Raw genomic sequence first — 24,070 nt, 5'->3', positions numbered from 1 at the left:
CCTTGGGCATGCAAAGCTCACGGGCCAAATCACTGTGTACAGAAAGGACACTAAATCTCGTTGGTGTGTTTGTGTTGAATTGCTGAATCTCGCTGGTATATCTGTGCTGCATTGCTGAATCTCGCTGGTATGTTTGTGTTGAAATGCTGAGTGTCGCTGGTGTGTCTGTGTTGAATTGCTGAATCGCACTAATATGTTCGTGTTGAATTGCTAAATATGGCTGGTGTTTGTATTGAGCTGCTGAATCTTACTGGTGTGTTTGTGTTGAGTTCCTGGATCTCGCTGGTGTGTTTGTGCAGTATTGCTGAATTTCACTGGTGTGTTGGTTTTAAATTTTTGAATCTCGCTGGTGTGTTGATGTTGAATTGCTGATTTCGCTGGTGCGTTTGTGTTTGTGCTGAATTTCTGAATATGTGTTATTACAGAAGTACATCCCTGCTTCCACTCATCGGAAAGATACTGAAGCGGGTAGCAAAGGATGAACGGCTCGACACTTCCACATCTCCCCGGTGTTGTGCCATCATCAGCGTGGTTTGGGTTGCATATGATGAGCGTCTCGACTTGTCCACGTCTCCCCTGTGTTATGCCATCATCAGCATGGTTTGGGTTGCATATGATGAGCAGGTCGACGCGTCTACGTCCCCCTGTGTTGTGCCATCATCAGCATGGTTTGGGTTGCATATGATGAGCGGCCCGACTCGTCCACGTCTCTCCGATGTTGTGCCATCATCAGCATGGTTTTATTCCTAGGCGTTCGTGTCGCACTAACTTATCTGCTTACCTGAAATCAGCTTGGGAGGCAATGTCGGACGGATACCAGACGGATGCCATTTACACCGTTATTCAGCTGCTTTTCAAAGGGCTAACCATGAGCTCCTAATGCACAAGCTAAAGCAATCATACCACTTGAGGGAATCTGTACTACAATAGTTTGTCTCGCATGTCCGACGGACGTCAGAGGGCCACCGCCAATGCAAAACTTCCGATTGGAAACCGGTGACCTCCGGCGTGCCGGAAAGATCACTCTTGGCTCCTTTTCTTTTTCACTGTTTATGAATGATCCACCGCGCGGCATCGAGTCCGGCTGTCTTTTGTACTCCGATGACGCAAACATTTTCCGCAAAATTCCGTCCCCGGCTGGCGGGCTACTGCTACAGAATGGTCTCGATGACCTGGTAGCGTGTTCGGTCAGGTGGGGCTGTCCCTTAACCATATAGAATGTAAAACGTTTACGATAACTCTCGGGCGCGCCCCCGTCAACGCCAAATATGATGTCGATAGAATGGAGCTCGAACATGTGTGTAAAACCAGTAACGTGGCATAATGCTGGATACCAAACTAATCTTCGGTGCACATATCTTTGACGTAATCAGTAGGGGCAACCGGGCCCTTCGTCTCCTTATTCGGTCCTTCAAGTCGTTACCAGGTGGTCAAAGTTGAACCGAAGCGCTGTGATGGCTGCTTTTTTGCAAACGCGCAATCGGTTTTAGAATATTGTGGCGTGGTCCGGACGGGGCCGCCAATTCCACTCAGTGCGGGTCGATCGAGTGCAGCACAAGTTTTCTGTTTGGTGACTTACACATTCGCAGGGGAACACAGCTTCTCTTTCTTGTGACAGCCTTCTGCTTCATTTCAAAATCCCGTCCCATGCAGCACGATGAGTGCAGCAAGATTTACTCTTTCTGAAAAAAAAACATCTTCCAAGGTAAACCGGACTCTCAAACCTTGCTGAGCGGTCTGCCCTTGCTTGTGCCGCCTCGATCCACTCGGATACGAACTCGGCTCGCTGTACCTCGCGCTCTTGCACAGACAGTACAAGAACGGTTTGCTTCGCAGACTGCCAGGCATTGGAAACACTTAGCTGGTGAGCAACAATAGCACGGGTATTTGTCGTGGCATTTTTGGCATTTTTAGAGTTTCAGTGATCAAGTGTGTTTTACCTATGTAACATCTTTGCTTAGCTTTGATATGTCATCCTTTAATTATCTTCACACTACTGTGTGGTGTATATTTGGTGTTTTATTTCACACGCGCTGGGATGGGGGGATCAACTTGAACCCCCGAAGATTTTTCTAGAATGGTTTCCAAACGGCGCGGCGTAGCCGCGCCAAATTTTGCAAAGCTGTAGACAATTGAATATCGGATCGTCTGATATCAATAATTTAGATGTACCTTGTAAGGTCGCTGACCTATGGCAGGTCAAATTCAGGCCACGGTTTCAGCGCAGTCAATTTCTAGGGAATCGCTCAATTTGATGCAGCAACAGAGTACTACACGAAGCCATACATCCCTGAGATGCTTTCTTAGGCAGCACGAATATTGAATGAGCAAATTTAGTCGACCAAAGGTCAGGTATTAAGGTTACACCAAGGTCAAAAGCAACTCGTTTTATTGCTTTAGGGCTTGCTGTATGGGACAGTTTCTGGTGCTCATTTCAAATTATTTGATAGCAGGAACCGCATCATACATCTTCTATGAATTCTCAGAGGTTAGAATAGGTCACTGACATAAAATGACCCAGGTCAACATTTTGCTTCTAGGGACATACTGCCTAGCGTGATATTTGTCGCTTATTCAAATCCAAAATTCAGAGCAGTCTTGTATGATTTTGGTCACCATGACCTTCAGAAGGTCAAACAAGGTCAATGACCTTGAACGAGCATGTGAACTTTTGCATAGAAACAGTTATCTAGGTTCTGGGGGCACTTTGGAGACCATCCTGGAACTTGATCTTGTTTGACCTTATTTGAACTGAAGATCATGATCTAGGAACCTCAAACTTTGACCTAAGTGATTTCACGTACAGGTCAACACACCCTGTAAATTTAGTGTTTTTAGCTCTCTTAGTTCCCGAGATCTCAGTGGGATCAAATTGAACCCCCTTCCTCAACTGAGCGAAGGGTATCCAGCCAGCCACCCGGGCGCGTGTTAAACGGCTTCGCCAGTTGGTGGAGTGCAGCTCAGTCGGCGACAAAAGAAAATTAATAAACAGATGAACAAATGTCGCTGGTGTGCTTGTGTTGCATTGCTGATTCTCACTGGTGTGTTTCTGTTTGTGTTGAATTGCTTGATCTCGCTGGTATGTTTGTGTTAAATTGCTGAGTCTCGGTGGTGTGTTTGTGCTAAATAGCTATATCTGGCTGGTGTGTTTGTGTTACATCGCTTAATCTCGCTGACGTGAGTGTGTTCAATAGCTATGTCTCGCTGGTGTGTTTGTGTTACATTGCTGAATCTCGCTGATGTGTTTGTGTTAAATTGCTAAACCTCTCTGCCTTATTTATGTTTAATTTCTACTCTCCTTGCTTAGCGTTTGTCCAACATAAGTCAAGCTGAAGATTCTAATTGAAAATTATAAAGGGCAAAAATAAACACCCTATGTACTAGGTATATTTCCCAAAATTCATTTTGTCGCGGTTTGTAATTGCATATGATCCAAAATTGGTTTTTAATACTCTGGTTCTATGTAGGGTATGTACGCTACATGATAAACATTTAAAAAATTCGCTTTTCTCCACATAAAACGTGGCTTGATAGGTAGGTATATTATGTCATATTGAGTTCCAATGCAAGCTTACATTGCTCTCACGTTTCGATCAACTCAGTGTCACATTTATATTTGAGATGATTTTAGGAGGACTGGAATACCTGCGTTTCCGCAAGCTCTTACGTTCATGATTATTCTTGTACAAAATATTAGATGCATTGCTTATCATTCAACATAAGCAAGGAAGATCCCGAGCTCCTGGTGGCGTTATGAGCTCAGAGGTATTATCTGACAGTTATCGACTTACATTTTTGCGGGAAGCACTGGCTAAACGACGTTATTAAGCAAACATGGATTTCATCGTCAATGCTCTTAAAGCATGACTGGGTCCTAAAAGGCCTAAATGTAGCTAAGCCTAAATGAGCCCTAGGCACTTACGTGAGATAGGGAGAGCAAGCCGATGTCGTGATACATAGATAAAACGTCACATGTCACGCACTGTCAAAATGGGATGGACGTGGTTTTGCTTGGATCAGCGCGATGGTGAGTGCAATGGCAGAACAAACGCGTGAGAAATCTTACCATTGGCAAAGCATGGACACTGAAAGAGAAAATAACCAAATGTGATAAGAAAGGGAATAATACAATGTGAGACTGGTGAAAAAACACCCGGATTAGCAGAGCAGCCACGGAAAAGGGTCATGGAATATCCGTTTCCAGACACTGCCTGTCATAATTCAGAGGCTCCAATGGCTGACATAATTCAGTCAGTTCAGTCATTTCGCAGTTCACAACTTGGGTCAGGTACATTGCGAATAGTTCCAGGGACGACCACTGACTCAGGCACACTTGCCGCCTGCGGGGGCTCTGCGAAGCTGGCAAGTTTGGTGTTTGATGCGGTAATATTGCCACCGAATTATCTATACAGATGTATCGTGTCTGTGCGCTGGTTCGCCTAGTCCTGCTTATTGCGTCCAGCGCCAGTACTCACGACACGGCAGCGACCGAATTAACCGTAAACACGGTGTGAAAACTCAGCCGCGCAAACGAAGTGTGACTTAACATAAAAAATGCCAAGCTTAATTTCCTTTATCTTACAATAACCAATAACTTCGGCTTACCCAATCCCACCAATAATGGCCAAAACAGGGAAAAATGCAGCGAATCATGCGGTGTACAAGCGGCTGACAGTATGGAAGACGTCGCTTGAAGTGGCGTCCACGTTAGCACAAGGAATTCAAGTATTATAAAAAAGGGCGTGGTTGGTAGAGCCGTCGCCATCAGTGTGGACGGGAGCGCACAGTCAAGCAAGACTAGCAGCCACGCGGTAGGTAAGCATCAGGCACAAGGTATTAACGCATGACGCAATCCCTGCTCACAAACAACGGGGGCACAAACGACGAACAGCATGCATTTATCTACCGCTGTCGTGGGCAGAGACCAGCCAGATGACGCATCGCTCGATCTCGTTAGAGGTCGCTCTCGCTTAATGTGTGCGATTCTTGTGTTATGGCTCGAGGCCAAACCCCGGCGGGCGCAAAGCTCTGGCGGAAACAGGCCTTGGCTGCGGGTGGTGCAAGGCGTCATTATACCCCCTGCGACGAAAATAAGCGCCAGTCATGCCGCGCCCGCGGGCGGTAACTCAGTACTAGAACTGGCCGTGCGTGTCGCTGCCAGTTACCACGGTCGCATTGCTGCACACATGCAACTCGTCAGATCACGCCAAAGGAAACATTTGATCATCTTAAAGCCGCTGTCCTCCTCCGGTACGATACTGTACAACATGATAGCTCAAGTAATTTTGTTCTGTCTTCGACGCGCTGACGGGGCTGTCGCCTTCCACCTGGCTGTGGGCGTGACGCCGTCACAACCCTCACGAGCGCAGCTGGCTAAAACAACCGCCTCCATCGCAGATAAAATGCAAGACAACACTGCGATGGCGGTGGAAAAAATGAATCCATTGTAGGCAGACATTTCCGGGAGATGGTAACGTAAATAGCGTAGAAAATGTGCAACAATGCGCATTCACATGAACAATGGAACACAGATGGTAAACTCATGGCATAATGCTTTGAGGACGGTGCTGTATATTATATGCCTTCACGGGTAACATTTCCTTCGTAAACAAATGAAATAAGAATATTTAAATAAGGTAAATAATATAACTTGGAGACAAATCCGGCCGTCCGTCTGATCCGGCCTGAAGTTCGGTCGGCTGACACACTTTTCTTCGTATTTACCCATGCATGACGGGGGTGGGTTCGGCTCACTATAAGCCCTTTGCCCCTGACTGACCCGCCACCGGTGGCAGAGGCCACTTAAAGCGACGTCAGCCTGAGAGGGCTCAGGTCTCACGTATTAAGCGTTACTTAGGGTAGACTCCGATCCGAGAAATTCATCCGGCGGACGGTGGACTAAAAGGGTTGTACTATGTCTTTAAAAAACACGAAAGGCGGATTTACCCCTCAGTGGGTGGTTTTGGTGGAACATTCGATACAAATGTCATGTTCTTGCAAACTGTCGAGCTTACGAGCGCCCAATTTCATGGATGCAGGGAATTTCCGGATGATGGTCGGGCTGGACTATTGTTCAAGTCGGTTTTGGAGGGGGGGGGGGGGGGGGGGAGGGCATCGACCCTGTCATCACAGGGCTGATGCTGAGCTTACACTTAGGTGAGAGAGCCATGTTTTCCTCAGTTCCCACGCACATGGCGTTCTCTAAGCGACCTAATATCATACTGCGACTGTATTCTTATCTACTGGGGCACCAGTTGCTGGGGCTTCAAGTGAAATGGCATTGATTGGGAAAACCCGAGCAGTGCTCTCCTGAATGCGAGTGTTAGCCATCCAGGACACTATTTGCGACTCAGAATTGCACGAGACATAAAATGTGGCCTGTTCACCAAGTAGGTAGATTCCCGTATCTGTCACGCGTATGTGGGTGTTTCATATTGAACCTAACAGGTACTGACGCGTGGATTGCGTTTAAGTCGGGGGAGGGGAGCGCTAAATTCTGGGGAGACAAACTAATCTCTATCTGAAATCACATCTTTACGTGCATATTAACCAGTCCTTTGCAGATTTAAAGAAGCACTGCTCTGTACTTTTGGCACATTTTAGCATTGCTTTTAAGACCATGCCTCTCCAGGAAAAAAGTTGGGAACAGAGGCGTATGCATTTCGAGGTCGTCATCTACATACAAGTTTCGAGCCACGGGGCCTCAGGCATCACCGTTCACGCTCCCTTGCGTTTGAGACTGGAATTGGAGCACTTTCGCTCAGCAATGGTCAGTTCGAGGATATGAAATGAAGGAGAGAGGTTGGCTGTGGGGCAAAGCCGCAGCCATCATGGGTGACCTCTGCTAATAAATAATCCTTAACCCGTCAGGGAACCCGCTTCGGGTCTGTGCGGGCATAGCTGGCACTTAGGCCAGCCCCGGGGCCTGGAGTCCAGGCTGACGGGCGCAGCTCGCCTGGAGGAGACGCGCCATGGCGAGAGACATAGCTGGCACTTAGGCCAGCTCTGGGGCCTAGAGTCCAGGCTGACGGGCGCAGCTCGCCTCGAGCAGACGCGCCATGGCGAGAGACATAGCTGGCACTTAGGCCAGCCCCGGGGCCTGGAGTCCAGGCTGACGGGCGCAGCTCGCCTCGAGGAGACGCGCCTGGCGGAGAGGACATAGCTGGCACTAGGCAGCTCTGGGGCCTGGAGTCCAGGCTGACGGGCGCAGCTCGCCTCGAGGAGACGCGCCATGGCGAGAGACATAGCTGGCACTTAGGCCAGCTCCGGGGCCTGAGGTCCAGACTGACAGCTGCAGCTTGCCTCGGAGAGACGTATCGTGGCGAGAGAAGTTCAGCTAAAGCGTTGGGTGAGTACAGAGGGAGGCTGCCTCGCTGCGCCCGACTGATGTCCGATATCCGGCTGGTACTAAAATGCGAGCGTCGCATGATGCACATGCACTACGGTGCTCTCTTATCTCAACACGAACGCAAATGTTCAATTACAAGCTTTATGACGGTTCATGCCCGCCATAAAACGGATTTGTTTCCAACTCGTTACTTCGGGCCAAGCGTCCGCCAGCCTCCCGTCGGTGAAGAAAATCCCCCGGCAGCTACTGTCATCTACCGGCCAGAGGATACACCAGACCTTGAATTGTGGTACGCCAGGGCAGAGCAAAACCTGTCCTGGAGACAAAATCGAGGTTCAACAGCTCCACAATCGAGTCGAGTAATTAGCGCTTATCTTGACGGGTGTAGGAATCCGCCTGACAAGCTGGAAAGCAGTTGTCTGATTGCGTTTAGGGTGTCGAAAGTAGCAGACTGAGCCATCTGAAACGATAGTGTTTCTATAATTTCTGGGCGATGCGAAAACAGTCAAATGAACGAGTAGCTCCTCATTTCAGCAGACGCCCGCCAGCTCTGACAGACGCAAAAGGACATATATAACCAAGCTCAACAGTCTCTGCAAATAAACTCACAGTAGAGCCATACCTGCAAATGCCGCGATATTCCAAAGTAACTTTGTGTGCGCTGATCAGCATGGGCATAGGAAAAGGGGGTCAAGGGTATCGCGCCCTTACATTCCAAAGCGGGGTGCTAGCAATGTTAAATGCGCTCCCACAATTTTCTGATTTAATGTGCGTTTAGCTTACTTTTGCAAGATCTGCGTCATGCATGCCGATTTACCCCATTCACCCGCCACCTTCCCCAAACCGCACCAGACAGAACTGCCTCATGCGGTAAGAAGCAGCATCTTTTCTTCTCATGTACGACGAACATAGTCATTTAGGGGCAATTTTTAGGTACCTGTACTGACAAAAGTTCTATTCTATTTTGTTGCACAGCCTTGGTTCCTTTGCGTGCATGCTTAAAGCCCCCTCAGCATAGGTGTATAGGATTTAAAATAGATGTGTCACAGGCGATTGGTGTAGCCCAGCATGTCAGGCAAAAACGAGGTTTTTAACTAATGCCAGTTTTTCATCTAACTTTTGCGAAACAGCCGCTACTGGGCTTTCTGACTGATCATTTTTTGACACTGGTTGAAATACCACGGGTTCGTTAGCGTTTCCTGTAGGCAACATCGTTACGATATAGCCTAACCGATGTGTAGATTTTAGACATTTTTTAAGAGCTGATGGAAGACCATTGGCCACTTCAAGAATGGCCCGACTAAAACAGCTATATATTCAGTATCAACTGAGTCAGCAAGCGGTCAGAATCGTCCATTGTGTTTTCGCCTAATAGAATATAATCAACCACATCAACTTCCCATGTGTCAGCCATATGATACCCACCCGTTTCATATGGAGCATACAGTATGTCATCAGGATAGCGCTGGCATGTTTGAGTGTGTGCCGAAAGCTAGGATTTGGTTCTCTGTGAGTGAACCTATAGGAACCAGAAAATAGGTCTAGTGTTTGTAAGGAGCCAATGCAAATAAGGAATCAGATCCTGCCTTCAAACACGCTATCACCTAGCATGCGTCCGGTTTTCAGCGTTGTTCCCCTTCCACTTCCAACTTGTGAAAGGCAGGATCAGGAGGCAGGACCAATGGAAACCAAGAACCGGGCCTGGTCTTTGTGATAAAATCTATGGGCACCACGAAACGGGGTCTGGGCGTTCGTGAAAAATCAAAACAAGACAGAGTCTGGTGTTTGTGAGAGAACCGAGTGGCTCCAGGAGCCGATGTCAGTGAAAACGAGAAACCATGTTCTGGAGCTCGCGAAGGAACCAATGTGATCAAGAAATCACAAACTTGGGCTAAGCGGGGATGGGGCGGGAACCAGCAGGTGGTGTTTAAGAAATAACCTGTGCGATCCAGAATCTAGGGTCTCAATTCATAAAGAGGCCAGTGGCACCAAGGAGACAACGTCGGAAATTAGGCACGTGCCTGGTGTTGACATGTTCCAAAGGACTGCTATCGTTCCATACCGTACCTGGTGTTGGCATGTTTGAAAGGATTGATATCCTTGCATACTGTGCCTGGTGTTGACATGTTTGAAGGGATCACTATCCTTCCATACCGTGCCTGGTGTTGCCATGTTTGAAGGCTTTGCTATCTTTGCATACTGTGCCTGGTGTTGACATGTTCCAAAAGACTGCTATCCTTCCATACCGTGCCTGGTGTTGGCATGTTTGAAAGGATTGATATCCTTGCATACTGTGCCTGGTGTTGACATGTTTGAAGGGATCACTATTCTTCCACACCGTGCCTGGTGTTGCCATGTTTGAAGGCTTTGCTATCCTTGCATACTGTGTCTGGTGTTGACATGCTTGAAGGGATCGCTATCCTTCCATACCGTGCCTGGTGTTGGCATGTTTGAAAGGATTGCTATCCTTGCATACTGTGCCTGGTGTTGACATGTTTGAAGGGATCGCTATCCTTCCATACCGTGCCTGGTGTTGCCATGTTTGAAGGCTTTGCTATCCTCCCATACCATGCTTGGCGTTGGTATGTTTGAAGGGGTTGTTATCCTGCCATGTCGCCCTGTGATAAGACAAAAGTCGTGGAACTACTACGAAAATAACCATTAACTGGGCTGGACGCAAAAACTAGGCGCCAAGAACCAAAGCAGCCGACGGGCCCTTAAAACTCAATAAGAAGCTGCCAGTAAAAACAGCTACAAAGTAAACAAAACAAGCGCCCCGTGAACAGACACCTAAAACATGGGTGAGAAGCAAACGGCAAAGTTGTACATTGGTGTCTGACTTGTAACCTGACAGTGGCCAGTGGCCTGTGGCCTCTGACAGTGGCCCTTGGTGCTCGTCACTCCACACACGTCCATCTCTGTCTTTTGATCTACGATAGAGGTTAAAAAAAAAACACCTGCACCTCCATAAACCGCGGGCCGAGTCTGGGAGAAGCCGCGACTTGCGTACTGAGACACTGCCATGGACCGGCTGATGATGCGCTGCGACTTGCGTACTGAGACACGGCCATGGACCGGCTGATGATGCCAAGTCGCTGCGTAGAGTATGCTTCGCAAGGACTGTAAAGCATCAGCTGCCGCCTGTCGGTCGGGCGTGTGTTTGTGAGCCGTAGAATTAGTCTAGTCTTGTCTTCTCATGTGTGCGTGGACAACAGTTTGCACGCATCGCCGAGTGTGAGGTCTGGCAAATGCCATGACTCTGAGCAGTAATAGCCACGTGTTCGCGTGGACTGCCCTAAGCTAGAACACTTACAAATACAAATGTGAACATAGGTGGTAGGTTCAGGGTACACGCAACACACTCTGCCCAACGAGTGCTTTGAATCCAGAGCTACCCATGTATATTATTCAATTTTTTGCATGGTCAATACACGCGTTGTTGCATGGTAAATGCACCTCGTGTCATACATTTCATGAAAAAGGTGACTTAAGAACAGAGGTTATCTGTACCGTGGATCATGTGAGCTCATGACGTGTCTAGCTTTGTGCGCAAAGCATCAGCCAGTTAAGCATTCCCCTAGCCCAACAGATGAAGCCACTCCAGCCACGAAGCCACGAAGCCACGACCCGGGCGGTGCTCCCGCTGACGGTTCGAGCGGTACCCCTGCTAACGACTCGTGCGGCGCCCCCGCTGGCGACCCGAGCAGTACCCTTGCTGACGACCCGAGCGGCGCCCCGCTGACGACCCGAGCAGCATCCCCGCTGACGACCCGAGCGGTACCCCCGCTGACGACCCGAGCGGTACCCCCGCTGACGACTCGAGCGGTGCCCCCGCTGACGACTCGAGCGATACCCCCGCTGACGACTCGAGCGGTGCCCCCGCTGACGACTCGAGCGATACCCCCGCTGACGACTCGAGCGGTACCCCCGCTGACGACTCGAGCAGTACCCCCGCTGACGACTCGAGCGGTACCCCCGCTGACGACTCGAGCGGTACCCCCGCTGACGACTCGAGCGGTACCCACCGCTGACGACCCGCAGCAGTATCCCCGCTGACGACCCGAGCGGTACCCCCGGTGACGACCCGAGCGGTACCCTGCTGACGACCCGAGCAGTACCCCCGCTGACGACTCGAGCGGTACCCCCGCTGACGACTCGAGAGGTACCCCCGGTGGCGTGTGCCGTCCGCCGGCGACAGTCCACGTTCAGACCGCAGCTCTCATGTGCTGCCCAACCCTCGTATATTAGCTTTACGCATCAGCGTTTTTGTTTTGTTTTTGCTGCCGATATTTACGTTGATTTATCAGACATATATTTTTATTATTTTTTAAAGGTGGGTGGGGAGGGGGGCGCTACAACACCGCAATGTGGTTGACGATCCTGCTCCGTGGTGGAATCATCCTCAAACCCAGCATACGTCCGTTTCCTGAGGGGCGTGCACTGCCCTTATTAATATTTGTATATTAATAAGGACAATGAGCATATTACAGCATATTTATAATAGCAAACAATAATAATTTGACGGAATTTCACTTGTCTCAAGCTCTTAAAGCACATTAGCAACGTCTACAGTTACTCCAGCAATCTTTAAAGCCGTACAAAATGGAGAGCGTACAACCATATGCAAAATATTCCGGAGCATCCGCACTGTCTGGAAACATCAACCGACCAACTCCCGTAGGGTGCAGCAGATGAAAGCTAAATGGCCCCGGGCCCACCACCTCTGCGCGTGGCGAATGTTCGCATCCACTCTGGCAGCCAACAGCGCGATCGCGTGTCGCGTCCGACCGATTCCTAGGATCAGCCGGTGCAAAAACTAACGCTCGTATGCCCCGAGCATGTTAGTGTGCTCTCTTGCTATTGTGCTGGCCGCCGAAAAAGCGGGCGCGCAGCGAGCATAACCAGTACCTGTTTAGAGAAGAAAGGCAGCACCCGAGAACCAGTTCTGAGCCCCTAGAGCTGGGCGATACGCCGAAGGACACGCGCTGTCTGGGCTCACCTCTGGCTTCAGCCTATGAAAGGTAAATCGGCGATAAGGTAAACGGAAGCCCTTTGCTGGCCTCATTTTTTCAATGAACGAGAGCTGTCAGTAACATCTGGCCAGAGGGATACAGCGGACACCACTGCCGTCTTCACTACGTCAAACACAGGGCCCGGAGCATGGGGCAGCTGCGTTTCGGAGCTGAAAGCTTGGAACCAGACCCGACAATGCGTCTCCAAATGCGTAGGCCTGAGAGCGATGTCCACACCGTGCTCACCTATATCTCTAGGCTTGAGAGCGATGTCCACACCGTGCTCACCATGTCTCTAGGTGTGAAAGCGAGTCGAGAGTGTGTCTCGTGAGGTTTGCTGGTCTAAATGTGGGTTTGACAGTCTGACTCACCAGATCTGTAGGTGAGGGGGCAATACCCGGACTGCGTACCCTAGATCTACAGGTGAGGGAGCAGTACCACATGCTATCGTATAAGGTACCCTGGACCTTTACAGTGGGGAGCTACCACCTGCGTACAGGTGAGGGAGCAATACCGGACTGGGCGTATACCAGATCTACAGGTGTGGGAGCGGCAGCCTACAGATCTACGGGTGAGGGAGCAGTACACCACACTGCATACCTACAGATCTACGGGTGAGGGAGCAGTACCCACATGCGTACCTACAGATCTACGGTGTGAGGGAGCAGTACCCACACTGCGTACCTACAGATCTACAGGTGAGGGAGCAGTTACCCCCACTGCATACCTACAGATCTACAGGTGAGGGAGCATACCCACACTGCGTACCTACAGATCTACAGGTGAGGGAGCACGTACCCACACTGCGTACCTAACAGATCTACAGGTGAGGGAGCAGTACCACACTGCGACCTACAGATCTACGGGTGAGGGAGCAGTACCCACATGCGTACCTCCAGATCTACAGGTGTGGGAGCGGCACCCACACTGCATACCTCCAGATCTACAGGTGTGGGAGCAGTACCCACACTGCATACCTCCAGATCTACGGGTGAGGGAACGGTACCCACGCTGCGTACCTCCAGATCTACAGGTGTGGGAGCGGCACCCACACTGCATACCTCCAGATCTACAGGTGTGGGAGCGGCACCCACACTGCATACCTCCAGATCTACAGGTGTGGGAGCAGTACCCACACTGCATACCTCCAGATCTACGGGTGAGGGAGCGGTACCCACACTGCGTACCTACAGATCTACGGGTGAGGGAGCAGGTACCCACACTGCGTACCTACAGATCTACAGGTGAGGGAGCAGTACCCACACTGCATACCTACAGATCTACAGGTGAGGGAGCAGTACCCAACTGCGTACCTCCAGATCTACAGGTGAGGGAGCAGTACCCACACTGCGTACCTCCAGATCTACAGGTGAGGGAGCGGTACCCACACTGCGTAACGTCAGATCTACAGGTGTGGGAGCGGCACCCACACTGCATACCTCCAGATCTACAGGTGTGGGAGCGGCACCCACACTGCGTAACGTCAGATCTACAGGTGTGGGAGCAGTACCCACACTTCGTCTGGCGGGCCCAGATCCCGAGGTCGGGGCGTGGCTGCCCAGTGGTCGGCCTCTCGCCAACCCGCGGCTCCAGGTCCGTGAAAGTAGGCCCGCGGCCACCGGCTTCGTGTGACCTCGTCTCTAACACGGTCCCAACTGGAGTCGGAGCGCCGACGCGATCTACGGCTCTTGGAGACGGTGTCCGGAGAAACCTAGACGACACAACCGGCCAAAGATAACGCCCGAAAAGTGTGTCACTCGTACAAAACGCTGGTGGTGCTCACACATGGACATAGTACAAGCAGAGCCGCGAAATGTAGGCCACCGCGGGCGTGGTAAACCGCCGACAGTGAACAGACATAGTGAACAGACATTTGTCTTTTGGACGATTTTTTAAAAGTCAATGCACGTGAATAAACGGTAAATGGAACGAAACAAAATGGTGCGATTATAAACGTTGACATTCGAAAGATTCGCCGCCGTTGGAGTGTCAGTTGGCCCACAATTCAGCCTCTGGTGCACGCTATATTCCAACGAGGTGTGACAGCCTGATATATCTACAGGGTAGCATTACTAGACAATTATTCTTAACCGAACGCTTAGTTTTAGCCACTCACCTGTGACTTCAACGCCCTTTTATTTTCTAGTTACCTCCCCCCCCTTCCAGAGGCGCAGGCAGGATGTACGGGGACACTGACAGGAGGTACAGGGATGCAAGCAAAGGGCACGGAGGCAAATGCCTCTCTCCCTCTCCTTAAGCCCGAGGGGCCCTTCGGGTGGTTGGTTACAATGATCAAGGATCTAATTGGCGAGGCCGAAGTGCTCAAAGGGGTGGACAGATGCCATTTTAAGGGCCCGGCGCGTAGAACCGGGGCCCTCAAATGGCAACCAGAGGGCCTCTTACGCCGGTCGGGGCCATGGAACAATGAGAGCCCCCCTTTGTCGGTCAGAGTCCGGAGACCATCAACAGCGAACATTTGACCTCGCGCCGGTCTGGATGCGTCAGAACAATGAGAGCCCCCCCCCCCCCCTTTGTCGGTCAGAGTCTGGAGACCATCAACAGCGAACATTTGGCCTCGCGTCGGTCTGGATGCGTCAGAAAGCCTCACATTGGTCGGGCCCCTGAGACACTGAGGGTCACTCCCGTCGGCCAGAGGCTCCACAGCACTTAAAGGGGCACCCTGTGTTGGTAAGGCCGAGTAAGCCAGGGGCTACTCTTGCTAAAAAGCGAAGGGGGGGGGGGGGGCGGACGGAGCGCCGAATGTCAGAGGAGTGCTCTTGCGTTGGTCAGGCCATCTGACTATGAAAGGAGACATGATAACTTAAAATCGAATGGTCCATAATGAAGCAATTGCAGGGGTCCAATAAAAATGGAGAGGGCGTCTGCCCCGTTTCGTTGATAGTCTCGATAAGCCGAATTGGGGCTTATATGCTAATTATTGGAATGCCGAGCCTATCAGGGATCATTATGCATTAGTGATGCATGCATTATCCGGGATGAATTTCTCCAGTCAGAGAGCCCACACGTTCGAAGCTGGATTCAATTCTCTGGGGGTCTCCGGACCGATCAGGGGGCTTCGGTCACCGCGTAGCCCGAGTAGTAGTCATTGAGTGCCCTGGAAGGAGACGGGACCCTTCAGCAAATGACAGGCAAAGAAAATGAACCCCTTTTATTTTGTCCACGCGTACCCCCACCCGGGACGGGTAGGCAGGGTATAAGGGTTTCTTAGTTAATGAAACCGTCAGCATGACTATGTAAAACAAAACGCAAAAAAACATTGGAGCCCTCGAAGTAAAGTGTGCCAATTCGGATGTCTTGCTGGGAAGAGACTTACTGTTCGGGACCTTCATCAATCAGTACCTTCCCCCCCCCCCCCTAATGAGACTCCGGCAGCGCCTGTGTTGCTTCTCGCCAACTCGTGGCTTCCTCCCATCCTTCCAGATTAAAGCTGCAAACAGATTAGGAGGATGCAGGCGGTAAATGAAAGGACCCATGAAAATGCACGGACCGAGCCGGCCGCTGCTGTGGGTATCCATTTTCGGCCTGCGACGGAGGCAGGGGGCCGGAGACCCCATATCGACAAACAGAAAAGTCCACCGATTTGCTTATATTTGGCCTTCGACCGCCGATCATTTCTTTCCCTTACACGTGCGCCATTCATCACTCCATGGCATAGCACAGCTTCTTTCCCTTACACATGCGCCACTCCTCACTCCATGGCATAGCTACTGCTTGTGAGTCAACGGTGTAGAACGCCGACATTCAAACAAAAAAACTTCCCATCCAGGAAACTGACTGTTGTGTGGATTCCTTGCGTGTTACAGGATGTAATTAATTGTATACAGTGCAAGACATCTTATTACTTTTTCATGTTTTCTTTTTCTGGCATACAGTTATTTGCGATATCACATGTTGCCGCTCTCTGAATAACCGTGATACTATCATGTTAAGTCCCGGTTTTCCAACTTGACGGAAGCTATACGTTTTCCCAACCGACATGACGCATTTTAAAATGTGAAAGGACAGCTGAGCGCACCACATATCTAGCTGTACAAAGTAGTTGCTCATTAAAGGATGCCAGCTGTGTGAAGTCCCATTACAAAATTATTTAGCAGCCGGTGGCATTCTGAACGATCTTGCAGGAACGTTCTACATAACACGACAGAGACGATTTCAAGCAAAAATTCCCCATCAGAAACAAAAACCAAATATTTGTGCTGTAATTTTGTCCCGTAAGGTCTAGATTGCAACATCTGCAGCGTGCTGGCTACGCCACCTCTCCGGCGCGGCGCCAAGAGCGCCACCAGCCGAGAGCTGCGCAGCAGGTGCGCCGGCTTCGGTGGGCTCTCCTGAATAATAAACATGTGCTTACGAGTAATCGGAAACCGGCACTGGGGAATGGAGGGGAGTGAAGAGTGTGGAAATCCCACGTCGGTGCTCCTCATTGGCGTATGACCTTGCCGGCGGCTAGGTTTTAGCGTGCAGAACTCTCCACCGCGTACAAGATGCATGAACTGCGGCAGCTCGTACTGAGATGGTGAGCTAGATATCTCTGCCAATTGGGGTAGACGTTTTACGGCTGGCTGGGCCGGGTGAATGGCATCGTTTAGGTCATTAAGATGGACTTTGATGTCAAACAATCCGATCGCAATGCGCGTCGTAATGAGCTCAACAGAAGCTCACGTCATGGAATGCAAATGACGTTGCCTAGGTTACGAGCTGACCTGTCTTCGCGGTGCGCAGTTTGGTTCTAGCGGTAAATTATGTTAAATATGCACCTGGGTGGCAGGTTAAATGGGACGCATTCAGGCGGGGTGTGGTCAATTTGACTCACATGATGTATGAAAAAATAAGGGAGCTAGGGATACGGAATTCGCGGGGAGGTAGGTACACTGTGAGAGCTTATTTGCATTAGTTTTAGAGCTCTGCGTCACGGCCTTGGAATAAACTGAGGACAAGCAAGTTAAGGTCCTAATTCAACGGTGGAAATGTCATCAGATCTCCCCACACAATTGTTTTCTCAAGTTCTAGATACACTAAGCAACAAAATGACGAAAAATTTCAAGGACATCTTTTGTGTCACGATCAGCGTCGAGAGCTATCCTAGAGTGCAGACTCTTCAAAACAAAAGGTACAATGTCGTTAAGGCCAATGGCCTCCCGGGCCTCATTAAAGTCATTACCTTGATGTAGCATTTCTAACTGAACCAAGGTCAATAAGGTAAGTCGTTACCGAATTTCAATTGCGTAATTGTCTTAAACCTCGTGTCGGTGCGACCCCTCCTTCCTCCAGGAATTCTTCCCGATATCTACCTGGCGTGTCGTAATCGCGCCGAAGTTGTCAGTGGACACTGGGGAACTCATGGCGCGTGATTTAATACCAAGAACAACGTCACGTCAAGCTTGAAGTCTTTCCAACTATGGCTTGACGCAATTACTTTTTTAAAATAACACCGTTTATGTGTAAGTTAATAAGATCACAAAGGCAGGCTTAAAGCTGGTGCGGAACACCGACCAAACGGATCTTGAGACTCAGCTGCACGGAGCATTCTTCGGCTAGATGATGGCGGCCCTTTTATGTGTGGCGACCTTAACTGCGATTTGTTGAGAATTTTCCCATCATCAGCCCGTATTCTCACACTTACTGACCGTTGCCCAGGGGTGCATCTTCCTATTCAGTTGGGTGGGGGGCTCCAGTTTCCACATTTGTTAAAAAAAACTGTAAATCCGGAAAGAAACTCATGTTTTCAACACATGTTTAGAGTGGGTGCAACCATTGCTATCTTGAGACAAATCTACACCCCTGAATTCTCTTCTATTTATTTGCATTGTTAAATGTCGCAAAGTTGCGCTAGACTGCTGTGCGAGCTGTTTGCCATGTTAGTCTCCCTATCTTGTATGCTCTCGCATGGCCATGCCGGTTGGAACAGAGCATCGCTCTCTGAAACTGATCCAACTAGATCGCTTCCATTCCAGTTTGCACTTTACAAACCGGGGTGATACTTTTAACTTTAAGACCGAACTGGATAAATTGCGTGCATTTCAGGTGCGTTCTTTACTAAGCCCCGCCAGAAATGCACTTGTAAATAGCTTCAAGGTACCCAACCCTGCCGTTCCTCCCATCCCGGTCCCGCCAGGGAGCTCGTGAACGGCCGCCGTCGGTCTCTGCGCATCTTGCGGTGGGGTTGAGTTGAGCACCGTCGGCTTAACCAGGCTTTTCCGATCCGACATCCGGCATGACTGAAGCGGAAAGCTATGAAACGCAAAAGATTGGCGTCGCGCACCTTCTTACGAAGCTCCAGCCACTGTCAAGGCCACACCAGAGCTTAGGGGCCAGCATCCATAACTGGTCCGCCTGCGGTCAGACGGAATCGGTATGCGCGCATCAACCCTCGCTCTGGTAAGAGGCAGGGAGGATGCGACCCCCTTAGGTTTCTGAGGATGCCCTCTGGCATGTTGTACAATGGTACCCAAATTATCAGTGACTCCGGGGCGTCCATTCCCCCTTTTTTGACACCAAAGCGTGTCCCTGGCATGTCTGGTATTTGAGAGGCGATGATTGTTTAGAGACACTGCACGGCAAGCACCGGCCGGCGCGGGCAGCGAGCACCGGCCGGTGCGGGCGGCGAGCAGCAGCCGGCGCGGGGGGCGAGCAACGGACGGCGCGGGCGGCGGGGAACGGACGGCGCGGGCGGCGGGGAACGGACGACGCGGGCGGCGAGCAACGGACGGCGCGGGCGGCGAGCAACGGACCGCGCGGGCGGCGAGCAGCGGACCGCGCGGGCGGCCACCGACGATTGCGCGGACCGTGCACGGCTGGCCGACACTCTCAACATTGATGGAGCAGCCCTACATCGATGCTACAGTCATACATCAATACACGCTTAAAACACATAAGGCTACGCAGAATTGTGCTGAGAATGAAACAAGAAATACGCCTTTTTAAGTTGCATGTTCCTACCGGTGTGTTGTAGTGTATATGAGCAAGGAAGGCTAAAAAGTTAAATTTTCAAGACGGTTTGCCCTTTAGCCTGGCTTAGTGAACCCAATTATCATCTAACAACCTAAAACTCATCACCAATAGCGTGATCTCGCCGAGACTAATTCATTCTATTTCCCGAGGTCCTATCTTTCTTAGTTTTGAAAAGCCAGAGGTCGTATCGACCTCTGCTTTCGTATCGACCGCTCACGACCCCCTCCCCCCCTCCAACTTACATATTAACCCACGCTATGACAAAACGGCGAATCAGGGTGAAGGTTAACACGCGCGGCGGTCAGTGGGTCAAATTGACCCTTCAAGGTTTTTTCCAGAATAATGTCCGTACGGCGTGGTGTAGCAGCGCCAGCTTTGCATAGTTGTCGGGAATTGAAGCGGATCTCTTTCGATTAAAAAAGAAACGTACCCCATAAGGTCACTAACCTACAACGTCAACGTCAGGCCGTGGCTGTTAGCGAAGACAATTTCTAGGGAATCGTTGAATGTGATGTAGCAATTGAGTGTTGACGAAGCCATGCTCATCTGAGATAGTTTGTTACGCAGCAAATCAATTGAATTTAGAATTGCAGCCAATTCCATGATCACGCCCTCGGGTAAGGGGGTCAAATTGCCCCCCCCCCCAAGGTTTTTCCGGAATGGTTTCCGAACGGCGGGGCGTAACCGCGCCAAACTTTGCATAGCTGTAGAAAATTGAATAGCAGATCGTTCTGACAAAATTTAGATGTACGTTGTAGGGTCTCTGACCTATGGCAGGTCAAAGCCAGGCCAGTGGTTTCAGCGAAGGCAATTTCTAGGGAATCGTTTAATCTGATATAACAACGGAGTGTTTGACGAAGCCATACATCTCTGAGATGCTTTCTTAGGCAACACAAATATTGAATAGGCAGATTACGTTGACGTATGGTCAGGTATGAAGGTCAGAACAAGGTCGAAACCAACCCGATTTATTACCCTAGGGCTTGCTGTATGGGACAGTTTCTGGTGCTCATTTCGAATTTACTGACAACAGGAACCGTATTCTACATCTTCCATTGATTTCTTAGGGGTCAGAGTAGGTCATTGATCTAAGATGACCCGGGTCGACATTATGTTTTAGGAACATACTGCCTAGCGTAACCTTTGTCGCTTATTCAAATGCCAAACTCAGAACAGTCTTGAATGATTTTGGTCACCATGACTTTCAAAAGGTCAAACAAGGTCACTGACCTCAAATGGGCTTTGTCATCTTTTGCTTAGAAACAGTTGCCTGGGTTCTGGGGACATTTTGGGGACCAACCTGGAATTTGACCCTGTTTGGCCTTATCTGACCTTGAGGTCATGACCTAGGAAGCTCAAACTTTGACCTAAGTGAGTTCGCGTACAGGTCAAGACACCCTGTAATTTTGATGTCTCTAGCTTTATTAGTTCCCAAGATCTCAGCGGGGTCAAATCGACCCCCACCCGAGAGAATGGTTTTTAGCCGGCCACCCGGGCGCGTGTAAACCCAGGGTCAGATATGAAGGTCAAAACGAGGTAAAAACTAAATTGCCTTTCTACCCGATAACTTGGTTTTGCGGAATAGCTTTGGTGCTCCTTTAAAGTTAATTCATCACAGGGACCGCAACAGACAGGTTACATGGACTATGAAAAGGTCAAAAAGGTCAATGAACTCACAGGATCCAGGTCAACATTTTGTTTGTAGGAACAGGCCGCCTTGCGTAGTCTCTGATGGTTATTCGAACGGTAGAATAGGAGGAATTTCGTAACTATTTGGTCACCTTGACCTAATGAAGGTCAAACAAGGTCAACGAATCCATTGAACTTCTGCTTAGAGCAGGTATCTAGCTTCACAGCGGTTGCATGAATAGGTCTGGGGGCACTTGAGAGATCAATCTGGATCTCAACCTTGTTTGACCTTATTTGACCCAAGTCATGACCTAGGAGCGTTCAAGTTTAGCATAAGTGATTTTTCGTGCAGGCTAATTTACTCGTGAATTTGGTGTCTCTAGCTATCTTAGCTTCCGAGATCTCAGGGGCATCAAACTACCCCCCCCCCCCCGCCCGAGCAAAGGGTATTCAACCCGCCACCCGGCCGCGTGTTAAAATATCAGATCATCTGCTGCTGGTGAAGTCACCCTGCGCCTTATCAATACCTGCCTACCAGTCCAGCTTTCCCGGTCTTTCGAAACACTCCATTATTTATCCTATCTTGAAAACCGGGGACTCATGTGTCATCCAACTTCCGTGTTTCTTACATCACCTTGGAATTCCCGTGGTGGTAGAGAAGATCATTCAGAGACAGCGGCTCCACTACCGCTCCTTTAACTATCTGCTTTCGTCCAACCAGAACGGTTTATATACCAACCATTCGACAAAAACTGTTCTGTTAACGGTGGCCAACCACATCTTCACCGCCGCCGATTGTGGGAAATGTTATTCTTAGGCTCAACCCCGCTCGGATTCAACTTTTTTATGGCCCGAACGGATAGGGGGATTTGATGCAACCTGCCCCTGACGTATTTAAAAAAAATATTGATGATGTGTGGCAAGTTTATACAGCCAATAAACCAGCATTTAATCCATGACGAATGGGCTGTCTAGATGGCTAAAAAAACAAAGAAGGTATATAACTTCGTCTAAAACTCCGTACTACCATCAGTTGGAAATGATTCCTCCTAAGACTTTTCTTTCCTGACAGTCATAGTATGAATTCGACCTGCCCGATCTTGCAAGATAGGTATATTCATCTTGAACTCAAGATTGGCCATGCCATTGTCAACAGCTATGTAAGGCTTAGCGTCGCGATGCCGCACCGTTCGGGAGTTCTTCAGCAAAAACCGAAGGATCCGATCAAACGGACGCCCCCCCCCCCCCCCCGAGCGCGTATTAACAAAACGCTGCACAATGTGGCTGCTGTTCAATGAAAACACGCGCTCGGATGGTCGGTGAATACCACAGCTCGGGTAGGGGTTAATTCTACCTCCTGAGATTTCAAAAACTGAGAGGGCTAGAGAAACCAAATGCACAGGGTTGGTTGGTCTTTATGTGAACTGACTTACGTCCCAACTTGAGGCCCTAAGTCACAAAATTCGAATCAAATAAATTCAAACAAGGTCAGACTCCGGATTGTTATCAAAAGTTCCCCCGAATTTCCTCATGCAACCACATTGAGCCTAGATAACTGTTTTAAGCAAAAAATCCCTGGTTTTCATTGCAGGTTAGTCACCTTATTCGAGCTTTAGTAGGTCATATTATGCGTCAAGGATGACACTGGATGATATGTTGTAAAAACACAAAAAGTTGACCCGAGTCGATTTAGATCAACGACCTCTTCTAGCCTTTAAGACATCCAAGGGATTTGTCTGTCCCGGTCACTCTGATATACAAATATAATGAGCATTAGAAGCTACCCCTAACACAAACTCCTCAGCAAAAGAACAGGTTAGTAACATCCTGGTCTGACATTCATACACGACCCAAAGTAAATGAAAGTTGTAACTGTAATTGTCTAATCGTGTAGGAAATCATCTCAGGTAATGTACGGCCTCGTCTAACCCTCCGTTGTCGCATCAGATTGAAACATTCCTCAGAAATTGTTCTTGCTGACAGCCATGGCCTAACGCTGGCCTGTCGTAGGTCTGCGACCTTACAAGGTACGCATAATTTTTACACAAAACGATATGCTATCAAATTTCCTACAGCTATGCAAAGCTCGGCATGGCTATGCCACTCCTCGTGGAAATTATTTTGAGAACTTTCGGGGAGTCAAATTGACCCCCATCCGAGCGCCCGTTAATGCTGGAGTTTGTTTAAGCTGTGACTAGTTTTATTCTCAGTAAACTTTTTCTGCAATAATCACTGAAAAAGCGTAAGTTCAGGTGCAAAATTTCTTGAAACGTTTCGAACAATTTGCAATATAAGTTTTGCTAACATGCAAGCCGGTGGGAAACAAAAAGGTATGACTGATGAGAAATGGATAGTAGTTGGACATTGGTACAGGCTGACGGGCGCGGCGGTTCGGGGTGGTGGAAATCTTCTCCGTGCAGACCTCTCGGATTCAGTATGAAGCGGCGTGCGAGAGAAGGGCCTGCCGTGAGCACCGGTGGTGAAGCGGTGTGCGAGAGAAGGGCCTGCCGTGGGCACGCGAGAGAAGGGCCTGCCGTGGGCACCGGAGGTGAAGCGGCGTGCGAGAGAAGGGCCTGCCGTGGGCACCGGTGGTGAAGCGGTGTGCGAGAGAAGGGCCTGCCGTGGGCACCGGAGGTGAAGCGGTGTGCGAGAGAAGGGCCTGCCGTGAGCACCGGTGGTGAAGCGGTGTGCGAGAGAAGGGCCTGCCGTGGGCACCGGTGGTGAAGCGGTGTGCGAGAGAAGGGCCTGCCGTGAGCACCGGCGGCCCTCTACTCACCTCGGACGTGTCGACAGAGTGCGCCTTCTGCCGTTTAAATGAGCGGCGCTTGACACCGGCCTTGGTCAGCAGCTTCTCGTCATCCATCGTTGCGTGGGTGTGCACCACGTGCCGGTTCCTGCCGACCGGGCACCGGACGAAAGGTCAGGCCGCACCGCACGCGCAGATGACAGCCCTGATACCGAGAGCGGGGGGTTGGCCACTGCAACGGCCGCCTAGAGCCGGCGACGTCTCGCGCACATCACACTGGTCGGCTATATTACAAATACACGAAGATCCGTCCTCATGATACACGAAACTAGGCCCAGGTCTGCATACAGGATTTATGCATCA

General features: G+C 50.0%; 1 protein-coding gene across 1 annotated transcript in view; it reads right to left on the bottom strand.

Moving 5' to 3' along the window:
- The window catches only part of LOC119089308 (uncharacterized), a gene marked incomplete at its 3' end in the record, with an annotated part of 42,471 nt that extends 18,647 nt beyond the window's left edge, over positions 1–23,824 (bottom strand). The window contains 1 exon segment of the mRNA XM_037211974.1: positions 23,738–23,824. Within this exon segment, the coding sequence (XP_037067869.1) occupies positions 23,738–23,824 (87 nt within the window).
- Positions 23,825–24,070: the final 246 nt, after the last annotated feature.

The sequence above is a fragment of the Pollicipes pollicipes genome, unplaced genomic scaffold, assembly GCF_011947565.3.
Source record: "Pollicipes pollicipes isolate AB1234 unplaced genomic scaffold, Ppol_2.1 Scaffold_3087;HRSCAF=3621_pilon_pilon_pilon, whole genome shotgun sequence".
NCBI lineage: Eukaryota > Metazoa > Arthropoda > Thecostraca > Pollicipedomorpha > Pollicipedidae > Pollicipes > Pollicipes pollicipes.
This window is presented reverse-complemented; position numbering and strand designations above follow the sequence as displayed.